The following is a 16,350-nucleotide window of genomic DNA, read 5'->3' as shown; positions in this document are numbered from 1 at the left end:
GTGACGATACTTTAAAACAACTGGGTTATGAAAAATGTTCATTTTCTTCTTAAAAACATTCCGCCACAAAATATAGGCCCATACTAAACTCTGTAATTATGCAATTTTTCCTTTTAATTACTATTTTACAAAAAATAGTTTAATTGACATTGTAAAATTTGAATATATGAGTAGAATCAATATATGATGCATAATTTCTAGAAAAGAGGTGACCCAAAATGCCTACCCAAAAACAGAGGAACAAACCTTTAAAAAGATACTTGCAATCTAAGTGCACCGTAGGCTGACCAATAAAAATGAAACAAAATCGATAGTTTAATCTGAATTGGATTTATATCCATAATTCCAACGAAACTGCTATGTTACCTAAATACTAGTATGCTTATTCAAACTTGGTTTTTTCATGAAGTTTGCGGGGAATAAAAAATGCCGATGAAGTTTTTAATAGATTGATGGGTTGCTCAACAGGGTATACCATTTGGTCTGTCAAGAAACATACTACGTCTGATCAATTATGGCTATGTATTACTACGCGGCGCAGCCAATACCGTTTTTCGGTTATGCTATAAGACACTTCCATTTTGTGTCAATCATCTTTAATGAAATTATTATGCTTCAGCTTCAAAATTGATTCGGAATGTTATCAAAGACTGTTGAAAATGTAAATATTATCTAATTTTGCGTGTGAAAGCCAAATTAAACATTCACGATTATGTCTTCCGCTTTCTTATTTACATTAAACCCCGAATACGTAGAAATCTCATTGAGCAAACCGCAATTACTTAGTAATGTCATCGAGAAAACACGGTTACTTTGAACCTCATTGAGCAAACCCCCGACTACTTAGAAATCTCAATGATCAAACCCCAACTATGAAGTAATCTCAATTAGCAAACCGCGACTACACAGAAATCTCATTAAGCAAATCCCGACTACTTAGAAATCTCACTGAGCAAACCCCGCCTACAAAGAAATCTCATTGAGCAAACCCCCGACTGCTTAGAAATCTCATTGAGCAAACCCCAACTACGTAGAAATCTCATTGAGCAAACCCCCGACTACGTAAAAATCTCATTGAGCAAACCCTCCGACTACTTAGAGATCTCACTGAGCTTACCCGGCTTATAAGAAATCTTTTTAAGCAATCTCCCGACTCCTTAGAGACGTCACTGAGCAATCTCCGACTACTTAGAAATCTCACTGAGCAAACTCCACCTACAAAGAAATCTCATTGAGCAAACTACCGACTACTTAGAAATCTCATTGAGCAAACCCCAACTACGTAGAAATCTCATTGAGCAAACCCTCCGACTACGTAGAAATCTCATTGAGCAAACCCTCCGACTACTTAAAGATGTCACTGAGCTAACCCGGCTAATAAGAAATCTTTTTGAGCAATCTCCCGACTACTTAGAGACGTCATTGAGCAAACTCCGCCTATTAAGAAATCTCATTGAGCAAACTCCGACTACTTAGAAATCTCATTGAGCAAACCCGACTACTTAGAGATGTCATTGAGCAAACTCCGACTACGAAGAAGTCTCACTGAGCAAACTCCGACTACTTAGAAATCTCATTGAGCAAACTCCGACTACTTAGAGATGTCATTGAGCAAACTCCGACTACTAAGAAGTCTCACTGAGCAAACTCCGACTACTTAGAAATCTCATTGAGCAAACTCCGACTACTTAGAGATGTCATTGAGCAAACTCCGACTTCTAAGAAATCTCATTTAGCAAACCCCGACTACTTAGAGATGTCATTGAGCTAACCCGGCTATTTAGAAATCTCACTGACGTAGAAATCTCATTGAGAGCAACAACTCTGTGGTATCAGAAGACTTGATGATTTATTGAAAGTGGGGGTTTAATATTATAACCACTATCAAAATTGCCAAATTACTATTTTATCAATGGTTTTGAATTTGATTGAATGGCATTACTGGTGATGCTAATTATGGTCATTTCATCTAGTATTTACATCATAGTATTTGATTTCTAACTTAAACAGCTCCCCAGTATCATTTTGAAATTACATATGGACATCAAAATAGATTGAATATAAAAAACAATACACATGATACATGTAAAGTTTATAAAGTTTATTTTAGCATAAATATTCTTGTACATACATATAAGTCAATGCCATGATAAATCGAAGGAGTTGTTGACACATACACTAGACAGAAGGAAGTCATTATATTTTGAGGAGGACATGACGTCATTATATTTTGAGAATGAGGACATGACGTCATTATATTCTCAGAAAAAGGACATAACGTCATTATATTCTAAGAGTAGGACATGACGTCATTATATTCTCAGAATGAGGACATGACGCCATTATATTCTGAGAATGAGGACATGACGTCATTATATTTTTAAAATGAGGACATGACGTCATTTTATTCTGAGAATGAGGACATGACGTCATTATATTCTGAGAATGAAGACTTGACATCATTATATTCTGAGAATGAGGACATGACGTCATTATATTCTGAGAATGAGGACATGACATCATCATATTTTCAGAATGAGGACATGTCATTATATTCTGAGAATGAGGACATGACGTCATTATATTCAGAGAATGAGGACATGACGTACAGAATGACCTGCCTAAAATAGAATTACTATCAAAGTTTGCGATTACTGAAATATACACTAGAAGACAGTTCGCTTCTAATTCACTGATTATAATAGCTGCTGGAGATTTTATAGCAGATCCTATGAGATTACGGCAGAGTAACAAAGTTTCATAAATCACTTTCAATATTGCATGTAACCATGGTAACTGCCAGACAAGACTCATAATGCATTGAATGCACTAAACCAAGGTGGTCTATAGTATGACGGTTTACATACAGTTGCCAAACACTTCTAGGAACCTACAGACAAGATTTATGATCAAAATTGTCTTAAATTTTTCATGATCAAAATTATTTATTTTGGGTATTTTGAATGATTGACCAAAATTTTAATGTTGGAAGTCAACAGTTACAAGCGAGATACAGAGGTAATAATTAATTGTTATGTTAACAAAGCTTGAATCATATTAACTTACAAATATTGTTAAGTAAGATTCTCTCTTATTTCTTTTGACAAAATGACTCCTGGCAAACAATATAAAAAATTCAATTTATTCATAAATACTATTAATACCCCCCCCCCCCAAAAAAAAACAAAAACAAAAAAAAAACAATTATTTGATAGAACATATACCAAAACAACACATAAGTAAACTCTATAGTTTGCTTGTAACTCAATAATTAAATTTCAAATTTGATAAAGCATTAATAATATCCATATTTAAAAGCATTCTAAACATTCAAAATTGAAAAAAAAAAATTTGAAATTGTTGACTTAAATCGTGTCTAGGTCCCTTGAAAGTGTGTTGATGCTGCATGTCAAATGGAATTAAAATTCTAATGCTTTTATTTCTATTAGTTTGATTTTAAATTCTGAAAAGTAAACGTCAAGAACAGCTGAAGAATGACTGGTTTTCCTGGCAACATCAGAGTTTGGGTTGTGCAATGCCATGTAACTTTACTGTGGCAAGTCTATAGGAGACACACCATTAGACTTTTCAGTCCTAATATTCTTCCTTCAAGAAACTAGTCAACAGATTCAAATAATAGAAGTTAATGACCAAGAATACAAAATCACAAAAAAATGTTATTAATCATTATAATCACAGATCTGGCTCTTCGTACAACCATTTTATGGTCAAACTAATAAATTTCTTCTCGTCACCATTCCAGGAATAAACACCAATCCAGTCTGTCAGCATCTAACGTGGTTAGAATTTACTCACTTTTCACATATTACACACAAATCCTTCACTTATTATGCCTCGAAATCCTGGATTCTAACAATGGTCCTTGGGCCATGTAAAACTTGCTTTACATGTGTACATAAATATTTCACATGTTCAGACATAAAATTCTGGAATTGAACAATGGTCCCTGGGCCATTTAACAACCTACAAGTCTTGTACAGTCTCCGATTAGATACTTTAGAAAAGTATGGAATAATAATCAGAATGGAAATGATGGGGCTCTCCTCTGAAGAAATGGATTAAACTGTAAATGTACTCTATATGTCTCTAATAGATCTCTATCATCTTTTGATAATCCTGTAATGTAACACTAGGTCTCCACTTTGTTTCCAAAAAAAATGTTTGACAGTACGTAGATCCATTGTAGCATTAAGGACCTGAAATATAAGTAGAATTGCAAAATCCACATACTCAACATTCCCAGCCCTACTCAACAAAGTATTTGTTGAAAGGAAGTTCATCATTTGATAGAGTTATGGTAATCAACTTTTATTTGGGTGTGAGAAGATTTTGCAAGTTTTGTGAGAACTAAATACATGTAGTCTTTAAAATTTGTTCCAACAATCTTGTCATTAAATTTTCTGTAAACATTTGGAAAGTACGATATTTGGTGGGAAATTTTTTTTTTCCAGCAGGATTTAGCTCATTCCTGAATGTGCCTATAATTTATATTTTTGATTAACAATTGGCGATGGACTTGATTTAGCGGCAGCCGCAAAAAACGCATATTAGAATACACGGCCAAATGTAATAGGTACAGTGTCCCTTGGACCATATTTGTTAAAGATTGTCTACATTTTAAACGTGCTTAGATGTCTGGTTAATTGTGAAATTAAGTCACATGTTATAACAGCTGGTTTATGCTATGTTACCAAAGATAAAATATACAGTTTGCAATGATTAACTCATAAGAATCCAAATCAAAAATCCATTTAAAAACTGAATTTAAGTACTGGAAGTACAAATGGGCAAATAGCGTGTGAGAACACCATGATTTATGAATGTGAACGTGAAATATAATGATATAATATCTTTTGTACTGATACGTAATAAAAACAATACCTGACAGTGTTTATGCATATATTGGGCCTTTGCCAATTATGAATGTAATTTCATTACATGAATGAAATATTTGTATTTGTATTTCTTAAAATTTACCAAAATGATCAACAAGTATTTTCAGAAATGCATGGCTTTTGAGCAGAAATTTAAGCCAATAATCAATCCGAAATATACTTTGCATTTTTAGTCTTAGAAATTTGTTTTAGTGGTATTCATGTAAAACTTTTGATAGCTATGTTAAGTTTAATAAAATTTTGATTTTATTTGTAAGTTCTTTTGTAAAATGTAATCAATAGTGTCTAATGTCTGGGTTGTACCTGATTATTGCACAGAAGTTCCACCTTCTCCCCGGCGATGGAACTGAAATCCTGCACCTCCTTGTCGTGGTTGGCACTCGGGTGTCCGTTCTCGTTCCCTTGCCGCAGGAACTTGTACACATGCTCTATCACCTTCCTCACCTGCATCAGATCACTGGGCACCGAGAGAGCTTCACTGGAAGAGAGGAGGCAGATCAAACTAATAGAAAATACACAAATTCTGATCTTAAGGAGGCTGGATGGTCAACGGATTAACCATAACATCTTCCTTGAAAAGCTAAAAAACTATTGGTACTGTAGATTCCTAATTTTACGCAAGTACTTAATTCCGCGATTCTATCGTTATGCATCAAAATCGCATGAATATAAAATCGCAAACACCAATTTTTCATCATATTCCTTAATAGTTTACATCCCTCCAAAAAATTAAAGCGAGATTTTAAAATCTGCGAGATATGCTTCTCGCAATTTTACACAGATATTAATTCCTTGGTTTAATTAGGAATTAACAGTATTTAGAAAAGAAAAAATTCATATACATGTGTATTTTAGCTTTGAAAATAAAATGTTAATATTTTGCTATTGCCTGAAAATGGCCCTCTTAAATGATTTGTCTTCTTTTGAACACATTTTATTGAAAAAATTACCAGTATGATTTAAAAACAAGTTTAAGTACTTATAAATGTCATCTACCATTGATTGCCTTTGCTATTATATCTATAATGCGTGATTTAAAAAATGTGGCTTCCCTTTAGCAGTAAGGCTCAATGCATATTGTCTATAGAGGACCACTGTCATTCATTTCATACTGCTATAGAAGACTTAATGAGGGTGATTTCTGAAAAGCTATTTCTTTTTACTTTTTGATGGGTTTGATGCCTGTACTTGGATCTGGTAGGAGATAGAAGGTTAACTTGATGCTCTTTGGTGTCTTTTTCTGCAACAAAATAACACAAGGCAAATTAATTTCATTGATTTCTTTTTCTTCCAACATTGACTTCTATTTGACCTTCTACAAATACAAAATATGTAACAAACAAAGCATGTCCATATTTAAGTAGAAAAGTAAATATTTACAGTATTAAGGCAACAAATATCTTTGAAAAACTTTCTAAACTACTAGGTAATAAATGTGATTCAGACAATGCCTACTTCATATATAAATCTCTTTACATGAAGATATAAGACTTACATGAATGATAATTTCTGCCGCCCAGTGTGGCACCCAATCATTGAGATGCTTGGGAACGTTCATTTGGTCCATCTCTCCAGCATCTCGACATACAAATCGGTAGAAATTAAAACTTTCACCATCACTGCTACAGTAAAAAATTAAAACAAAATTACAATTATTTCATATCTCTCTCTCTCTCTCTCTCTCTCTCTCTCTCTCTTTCTCTCTCTCTCTCTGAAATATATAGTTATATCTGAAAATGCATGGTATAGTTATGTGTATAACAAAGCTTACAGAGATGTAGATTGTGTAAGAATGCCAATAACTATTTTATAAGCATGATACTTTTGTTGTCTACACTAGACTTTGATAAGACTTGGCTGCCGTGTTTGCCCCTACCTTCCATGAGAGGAGTGCAGGCCGTGCCAGATGATGATCAGGGTGTGGTCTGGTACAGAGAAATCAGGGCTGTCCACCTTAACCAGCATCCCGTCTGAAACATTTAACTGGTTACTTAATATTTATAAAAACAAGATATGAGAACATTCAAGAAATATATATAGCCTATTTTCTTGTTACTGGTATGATTTTTTTTCTTTTTTGAAAAGGACAGGTGTAAAATCCTTTGATTGGACAGATGAATAAGATAAAATTCTATTTTTTAATCAATTTGAAAGTAAAAGTAAAGATTGATATTGAAGAGGGGTATTGAGATATCATTTCAGTAGATATATACATGTTTTGACATTTTATTGGCATAAATTGAAATGAATACTAATCATTTGTGGTCATTTAAAATGTGTTGAAATTTACAGCTAGATTCTCATAATTATCTTAACAAAGTCATTGAATTACTTATTTGCCTAAGCATTAGCTATAAAGCTAACACGTAAGTATTTTTTTAATGAGCTTATCTTGAACTAAAAACAACTCACCATGATTTTTGATAAGCTGAGCTTCATTTTTTAATGTTTGTTATTATTAGGGGGCTAGTATGCCTCTGAATCCAACTTCTCAATCTTTCAAGGTAAATTTAGGAACAATAATGCGAGAAAAAGTGTGGTGGGGGGGCTGAACCCTCCCTCTATCATGATATATGCCTAATGGTTAGGTCTAACTTTGCAAAAGAAGTTGGGGGGGGGGGGGGGGGGGGGTTCAGACGCCTATGAAAGAACACCACAGCTTGATTTGTTAAAGGCTTACCTTCATTCTTAATAAACTTACCTTCATTTTCAACAAACCAATGAGCCCGGGGCCAGTGCTCAAACAGTGCTTCTAGAAGTTTCTGACCTAAATTTACTGTAAAAAAAAAAAAGATCAGTCACTTCAAAATTATCTTACGTAAACATAATGATATTTTCTTCATAGATTTAAAAAGACCCCTTTCAAAACAGCCTTAACAAAATGCTATAGATCCTTCTTTTGAATGCCAATTCAGTTAATAGGACATAGGGAGATGAATTTAGAACAATAAAACCACATAGACTCAAAATGAAGTGCTTGTGAACTAAATGCCTTCTGCTTTCATACAAATTTGTTTTTTTATACAGTCACATACTTTAGTGGGGGACTGCTATTTCTTTAAAATAGGACTTTATATTATTACTTTTTGGACAAAATGGTGCATTAGAAAAATTCATATGTATAAGTTTTACAAGAAAATATAGAAAAGATTGGCCACCAGTGAAAATCTAGTCTTACAACTCTCTCAGAATTGATTAGACAAACATTACTATGGGTTTTACTAGTAAAAATTGTCTTAAATTTATTTCCAAATCTTGCACATTCACCAATAAATCAAATGTTTTAATAACTGCGTAACAAGCTGTCCTCTGACTTATTAACTTACATTTAGTGTCAACACTCTCGGATGAAGGGGTGAATCCGAGTTCCTTTGCGGATACCCAGGCAGAGAAGACGTCGGATTCATCCAGATGTATGGTCAATAACTGTAACAAAACACAATGGATTAGTCCCTAGATATTTAAAATTTGCAGAGTGATGGTGAAACAAACCACATTTAAAAGTAACTTCTTCATTTTTCCAAACACCAATAACTCTTATATCAATCTGATTGGCAAATAAAAGGTTTTTACAAATGAGGCAACATACATGTGTTACATTAATGTTTTTTACGTTTATATTTGTGATATCTTAATTGAGAGGTACTTGCAGACATTGCAAATATTTTCTGCACACCAAAAATGAAGGCTGAATTTGATTACAATTACAATCTTACCTCTTTGAAAGTCTTTAAAAAACATAGATAAAAGTCCATAGCTTTCACTCAAATTTGCATTTAATAAGATGTGCAATCACAATCAAACGTCAAGTGCTTTCAAATATGCCGGCAGACTTTTTTAAAAATCATTGAATCTAATACTTCAATTAAACAAAGCAATTTGATTTCCTGTTCATTTGCAGTGTCTATAATGACTGTGAGATAGTGAGCTGGCCTCACCCCGAGTTTGAGGTCCACCGTGAACCAGTGATGGACATAAATCATCTTGAACCTCTTCTTGATCTCCTCCTCATAGTTCACTTTGCCGAGGTTCTCTACCAACCTTGCCTGAAATTTAGACAAGATGCTGGCATTTTGATATGATAATTTGACACGTCAGATGAAATATTCTATTAATTGCAACTTGTACAGTAATAAAATACTCAAATTCTAATGATATATTATTCAATAATTATTTAAAAATTTACATGCATTTGAACATTATCAGAAACATATGGTCGATCCTGCTTCATTAAGTAACAGAAGAAAGACTGACTGTGAGTTTTTTATGAAGGTATTTCAGACATTTCTATTATTTTAACAAGATCAAAAATACAATCAGACATGTTCTTAGAAACACAATTGTTTGCATTGCTAAACAAATTTGATTTTATCTTAATCCAAAGCCAATCAGATATACTCTTTGTACTTTCCATACATTACGGACTTACAGTTACGACATTCCAAAGGGCCACATTATCATCTGTGTCCTTGGTCAAAATATGGCACCTGTCATTTAAAACATGGTACTGTTTGATTCTGGGGTTTCCTATAGAGAAAAAAAACATAAAATAAGCACAAATGCCATTAATTTACCAGTAAATTGTCACAACTAATATTATGCAAACTTTAGCTTTATTTAGTTTAATGGATATATTATCTATGTAAGATTTAAACAATTCCTTTTCACTTTCATTAAAACAATGAAACATTAGATTTCAATGTAGAATTGAAATTGATGGATTTTGTGGGTTATTTTTATTTTCCCATGAAGTCAAATTCCTACAAATATTGGCAGAGTGTGTAAGGTATACGGAGAAGGAAAATTAAATCAGGAAAATCCTATATTCACATACTGTGTTTAAAAAGAATAACTATTAAAAATTTGCAAAATATTTCAGAAAATTCTTTTTTCACTGAATTTAGTCCAAATTTTATCTGGATGTGAACAACTGCCTGTTGAAATAAGAGTTGGAGAGACTGATACATGTACTAGTACATGGTACTGACCTTTGACACATTTGAGTGGCTGTGTATTCACTGGTTTAACTGTGTCAAGGTCGTAATCCCCTGACATCTGATTCTGTACCTTCTCAAGGGACTGAAAAAGATAAATTGTCATTATATGTCATTAAAAGATCAAAATCATGCTAAAACTTATGTTAGAGAACACATTTAGTCCTATTAATCAGAAGTGAATCAATATTGCATGGATTAAGAAGACAAATTACTTGACATATTTAAAAATTGAATTAATAACCCCATCCCTGTTAACATGACTTCTTTTATGAGACAAAAAACGTACACAATAAATCAAACACAAAAATATATTAATAATTGATAATGTATTACCGTTCCATTAAACAAATTAACACCACAGTTGATTAAATTAATTAAAAATACGTGCATGTATATGCTGTAAATGCATCTAATGAAACTAAAATTAAAATGAATATTATGAAATGAAACAGCTCTAACCCAGTTTCTGAAGGAAGAATCTGTGGTGGCCACCCACAAGGAATCTGTGACACCAGGGCGAGAGATATTTTCTGAGTCTCCCTCTATCAGCTCAAGCTAAAAGATCAACAACATGGGATTGCCTGTGAAATTCTAGGACTTCCAAATAACTGCATATATGATACACAATGATAGTAGAAGATACATTTTAGATTCATACACCTTCAATACAAACTCATCCCTATCTAACTGTCTGTGTATTATGATACCAGCTAGTACATGTAGCAATGACCTTTAACTGACTTTTAAGGGGAGATAATTCCTCTATTTTTGCATGACTTGTACTTAATGTATATAAATAAAATATACTGTAGATAATACAATAAAAATATCCCTCCAAAAACAAGAGGACCTTTTTTATTCTTACACCATTTTTTTACACCAAGTCTACACTATGGCCAGGGTTTTTTTAGGGGTCGAAGGGGGCCTGTATTCGGCCCCATTCCCAACGGTAATAAGTACATGTTTTTCCCAATTTCATCACAGAAAATTCCCAAAAGTTAAAAACAAATATTGTTTAAGAAAAAAAAAACGTGTCCCAATATTTGTGAAAAGTAAATCAGGATCAGGGTTTTAAAAATCTAAACCGCATGCTCCAAATAAGGGCCGCCATATTGTGACTGTCAACCATGTCGCACAATTCAAAGTATAACAGAAAAAAAAAATAACTGGATGATGCAAAACTGGTTAAACCTATTTACACATATTTTTCTAACAATACGGTTATGTCTTATTTGAAATTATTTAGAAAAAAGGTAAGGTAAGACATCCAAATGTCGCTATGTTTCCCAAATGGAAAGGCCCAGGCCCTTGTTTTTGGGACCTAAAAAAAACCCTGATGGCTTAACAGAAGAAAGATATTTTTATGTTTTATTTTTATAGTCATCAATTTAAAAATCGCAAAAAAGTAAGCGTAAAAATGTACATGTGCCTATTATTATGGCAGCAAAACATTAAAATGTACACCCCAAAAGAAAATAGTAAAACAATGCACAAACTATTGAAGGTTAGATATTAGGATTTTATTTTTAGCCCAGTCAGCCTTACCTTCAGTATGGGTGCTTTCTCCTCACAAATCAGCGTTCTGTGATCTGGATTACGTAAGTCCGTCGCCCACACCCTCTTGTCACGACCTCCGGAGTACACCGTCGTAAATGAGTCATTGGCCTGTAATGCCCACACGCTGTCGTCGTGAACTCGGAGCGTGGCGATACATCTCTGTTGACCGAGTGACCACAGTCGAATTGTTCCATCTGAACTTCCCGACAAACACTGTAATACAGTTGTCATATGATCATAATCAGAAGCCTTTTCAATTTATGACTTCTATTCATAAAGATTTGGATAATTGTTCTATATCAATCCCCATGGTGATTTAGAATATGCAAGGCAAACTTTTATTCCTAAATTGTTCTGTACCAATTATGATTTATGACTATATTATACATGACTGTGTAAAAACTATAAAGACGAATTTTTCACTTTGTTGTATTTCAATTGTTCTCACATATTTAATTAGCTGAGAGAAAAGTTACTTTAGAATAAGATTGCATTTTTCCATCTTGATTTCATACTGAAAATATATAAACACACTCAAAATTGGCTGATCAAAGATAATTGAATTTAAAGCAAAGTATAGATCTACATGTATCAAAGTTTTGATCCTATACAATACAAATGTTTACTTGGATTAGCTTCCAGGATACAAGCTTATAAGAACTTTAAATTTTACCACTAATAACTTCTTGCCTTGTCTGAAAATGTGATTTATACCTTAAAAATCCTATTTCATCCCAAGGTTAAGTTCATATAAATGGAAGAGCCACAGTGACTGTAACAGCCATAAGCGTGAACTTTGATTTTCGCTTATGATGTTGCATTTTAGAGCATTCAATGTTTGTGACGTCATAATAAAACTCGATATTTTAACCTTTCAGTACCCTGTGTGTGTTACAGCGTTATAACTACAGTAGCTTAATTTCCACATACTTTACAAGCAAAAAATACATGTAAGTGAATTAAATGTAAATATAAAGCCCTGACTGACCTGGGTGCCGTCCCTGCTGACCACTAGGGCCCGGACGTTGTCCGTGTGTCCCTTCAGCTTCATCAGACAGGTGACACAGTCCCGGGGGTCGTACACCTTGAGCGAGTTCTCGGTGGACCCTGAGACCAGCACCGTCCCCGAGGGGTTCATGGCTAGGCTGTAGATGGAGTGAGTCTCCCTCACACTCGAGACTGTCACACAGAAAGATAAACCACATTTCATTTTTTTTTTCATTTCATGGGTCTGAATTTAGTTCATTGTTGAAATTTATAACTTTTTTATTATTAACACAAAATTTCATACATCATTACCACATTTCATACTAATGAAATGAAATGTGGTTCCTATCTACTCCATGTGTTGTTTTTTGATGTGTTATATAGCTCCACCTACTTGATGTGGTGTTGTTGTTGACAGTTAGGGCCACCAGACTGGCCACGTCGTAGTACACAATGGAGCGGTCCAGTCCTGCAGATGCCACCATCTCCTTGTCCCGGGCATACGCCAGACATTTGACATAGTCCTGCACAAACATAACCCCAATGGCATAGTATCATCATGAAGTCAGTCATACATGAAAATGGTCCAAAATTTTCAGGATATACTATATTTTGGGGGGAATGCTTTCTTGTTTAAAATAATACCGGGGTACTTTTTTCTATGTTTTAATTAGCTTTGATATCATGGATATAGTACATTTAGTCTGTTTAAAGGTTTTTTTATTCAGCTTTAAAAGAAAACAGAGTTAACCTTTATGATTGATAGTGTACATTTAAGGAATGAAGTCAATATTTATTTGTTTTATTCGATCTAAAATGGATTGGGGCAGTTTATTCTTTATAAAAGAGCGTAAACTGTTTCAAACCATTTTATATCGTATAAAACTAATAAATATTGAATTCATTGCTAGTAATATCATTTTTTTTTACTCTTCTTTGTCGAAAAAACCGTCATTTCACCTTAAAAATGACGTAAAATTGTACAAAATTCAAACGTAACGTCAGGCATATTGATATGTTTTTGACGTTAGTCTTACTATGACATAGGCAACATTCTTTATACGATATAAAATATATTTTTTTAGCCAATCAGAAGGCGCATTACAACCAGAATTAAATTATTAATATATCAAGCGACCTACTTTGTGTGTCCGGAGGGTTGCTAGACATGATCCTTCGTGTGCGTTCCATACTTTTATTGTGGTATCACTGGAAGCTGATATCACTACAAGATAGACAGTAAACTTAAACATTAAATAGCAAATGACATCAATAACCATCATATCTTGGTAAAAATGATTATGTAGACAGTAAAATTTAAGAGTCTACAAAAATTCTATGAATCTCTGGAAATAATAAATCTGTTTTACACTGTGGAAGTGAAATTAATAGCAGGGTATACATCTATTGAAATGACCCTACTTAAGATTAATGGGACATTAATGTAACCAGATGAAAGAAAACTTACTTACTCACAATTATAGATAAGTGTATGCAATATATGTTTGTGTCTATAACTTTAATAATATTAACACCAGCATTTTATTCATTCAATTCTTTAAAAATTTTCATTAATTTGCTTCATTTTAAGTTCAGAATGTATAACAAGCCACGGACATTCAATAAAACATAGTTACTGATATTCCCATGCAGACCTGTAGACCTATTAAATGACTACTTACATGCTCTTCCTTCTCTGCATAAAACAATGTCATTGACCCAATCAAAATGATGCTCCATAGAAAACAAATAAGGGTCCTGGAACAAATCAAATGTCAGTCAAATATCTGGCCACACAATTTATGCAATATCTTAATTACAACAAAAAGATTCTATCTGAGAGATTCTACTACATTTTACAGCAAACACTCTAGGATTTATTCACTTTAACAGTGTATTTTACTGACCAACTGAAATACTTGTGAAAAAAATCCATTGTTTTTATGTCTAGCTTAGGGCAAATAGTTTGAAACATACCTCTTTTGCCTGGGTATCCCATATCCGTATAATGGAATCCCTTCCCGCAGAGTAAAGTCTTTGTAGATCAGGGTCATACTGAATGGCATTTACCCCTGATCGATTGTATTTTTCAATTTCATCTCTGATGATAAACGAAATCTGAAAGTAGAGGAAATTCGAACTCATTACAAAATCCTTGGAGTCCTACTATTTACATTGAGTTTTTGGGGCGTATTGTTAATAGGTGTGTAGTCTTTACCTGAGTTTTTCTTTTTCCTTGTCCAGCTGTGCCCCTGTTATGAGAAGACATCATACATACATGTTTTTATTTTCAGGTGTGACGTCATACATGTAAATTGATAAGTCGTTCGTGTTGCACTCCAGTGAAATGTAATTTGAGCTTGTAAAATTTCCAGTCTCAAAGCATCAAAATTAATGCTACCATCTAACACCACCAAAAATGCCACCAATTAATGGCAAAATACTGTGATTAACCAAAAATACTATCATACATCATTGATCAGTCAGCATTAAAAAAAAATCTGGAAAAGACCCCCCCCCCCCCCCCCTCAAATAAGCTAGGAAACTTATCATTTATGCATTTTTTAAATTTTGCATTAGGCATGATAATAAAGTTCTTTGCTTTTTCTAGAGAAGGCAAATAAAAACTATATGTTGATAACACTAAACATTTTAAGGTTAAAACCTTTTACTTTTACCAGTTCTATATGAACTATATAATGGAAGGAAGAAATTGAAACATAGTTGACAATTTGTATATCATTAAAGATGACCTGATTTCACAGAGAATTTGAATTAAATTAAGTGTAGTTTATAAAGAAAATCCAATTATTCTACTATTCTACTAGAAAAATTTTATTTGATCGTATACTTTGAAAGACAAAGATGAAAAACTTAGTACAAAGTATGAAGAAATAAAAACTTGATTGCATATATATGGCATCGATCAACTTTCCGTACTCTTCATGCGCGGATCTAGGGGAGGGTCCGAGGGGGAGGGGGGCTCCAGCCCTCAAAAATTCAATTTTCTGAAATGTTAAGAGTAAATTACCGAAAATATGCATCCGATCCCCACCAGCAAGTTACACAAATCTCGGACCCCCATCCCCCGAAAAATTTTCTGGATCCGTGCATGCTCTTAGACTAGATTCATGTACCTAGCATCAAGCATTTTAATGTATATAAACAAAAAATCTCGTCCTCGAGTCGAACTTTTTTTTTTAGGTTTTTTTTCAATGAGTGCATGTCAATGCAAAGCTCAAATAAGACCAAGACCTGTCATTTTTGTGTGTGTTTTTTTTTTAGTACTATCTAAGAAATATTCGAAATTTAGAAGAAGAAAAAAAATGTGACACTGCGGTCTCGATGAATTTATTTAGAAAAAAAGTAAATTAACGAAAAGAAAATGCGACATGGTTTCAATCCAATATTTATCTATGTTACATGTACGTGTTGAATTAATGAATGGACCGACGCACGAAGTGTACAAACCCACGTGCCACGGTATTGATATTCATGTACGTAGCCGTGTAAGTAGATCGATATATAAATTGTTTTACTCCTCATTGTTTTTTAATTTTTAATTTCTCTGGTTTTGATTTAGTTGGATTTTTTTCCTGCCGGGTACAATTTAAAACTTGTCAATGTATTCATTTTGATATTAATTAAATACAGAAATTATACAAATGGTTTAACCTATTATTATACATACTAAAATTATATTTATACATTTATATACCAATCTTTAGTCGTAATAATTAATTAGAAAATAATTAACTTGTATATTGTAAACAATTGTTTTAAGTCTTATTTTAATAATTAATAATAATTTATATAATGTTTGAAATAATCTTTATCGCGTTTTTAATGTAACACAGGTATATTTCTAGTTTTCCCTTTTTTTTCTATTTTCT

The 16,350-nt window shown here is 33.2% G+C and overlaps 1 protein-coding gene across 2 annotated transcripts; it reads right to left on the bottom strand.

Moving 5' to 3' along the window:
• Positions 1-2,086: 2,086 nt before the first annotated feature.
• LOC128159884 (WD repeat-containing protein 48-like) lies at positions 2,087-14,789 on the bottom strand. 2 transcript variants are annotated; one of them, XM_052823101.1, is made up of 18 exons: positions 14,676-14,789; positions 14,435-14,575; positions 14,140-14,215; positions 13,600-13,682; positions 12,852-12,981; positions 12,459-12,649; positions 11,459-11,683; positions 10,373-10,468; positions 9,905-9,995; positions 9,346-9,443; positions 8,855-8,962; positions 8,243-8,342; positions 7,618-7,692; positions 6,793-6,886; positions 6,412-6,538; positions 6,080-6,156; positions 5,220-5,394; positions 2,087-4,217 (listed from the first exon to the last, which is right to left on the bottom strand). In XM_052823101.1, the coding sequence occupies exons 1-18, from the start codon at positions 14,727-14,729 to the stop codon at positions 4,122-4,124; spliced, it is 2,037 nt and encodes a 678-aa protein (XP_052679061.1). In that variant the 5' UTR covers positions 14,730-14,789; the 3' UTR covers positions 2,087-4,121. The 2 variants fall into 2 exon arrangements, with proteins under 2 accessions (XP_052679061.1, XP_052679062.1); XM_052823102.1 differs by having other exon boundaries at positions 6,412-6,535.
• Between the last annotated feature and the right edge of the window lie 1,561 nt (positions 14,790-16,350).

This window comes from Crassostrea angulata, chromosome 8 (assembly GCF_025612915.1).
Source record: "Crassostrea angulata isolate pt1a10 chromosome 8, ASM2561291v2, whole genome shotgun sequence".
Taxonomy (NCBI): Eukaryota; Metazoa; Mollusca; class Bivalvia; order Ostreida; family Ostreidae; genus Magallana; species Magallana angulata.
This window is presented reverse-complemented; position numbering and strand designations above follow the sequence as displayed.

What these genes read in the sequence shown, in the direction of transcription:
- LOC128159884 (XM_052823101.1), bottom strand. Translation starts at nt 14,729, where the DNA reads ATGATGTCTTCTCATAACAGGGGCACAGCTGGACAAGGAAAAAGAAAA. An exon ending in AGAAAGCACCCATACTGAAG is followed by an intron (nt 10,469 to 11,458) that starts GTAAGGCTGACT and finishes TTGATCTTTTAG; the next exon opens with CTTGAGCTGATAGAGGGAGA. An exon ending in CTGCACTCCTCTCATGGAAG is followed by an intron (nt 6,539 to 6,792) that starts GTAGGGGCAAAC and finishes TTTTTACTGTAG; the next exon opens with CAGTGATGGTGAAAGTTTTA.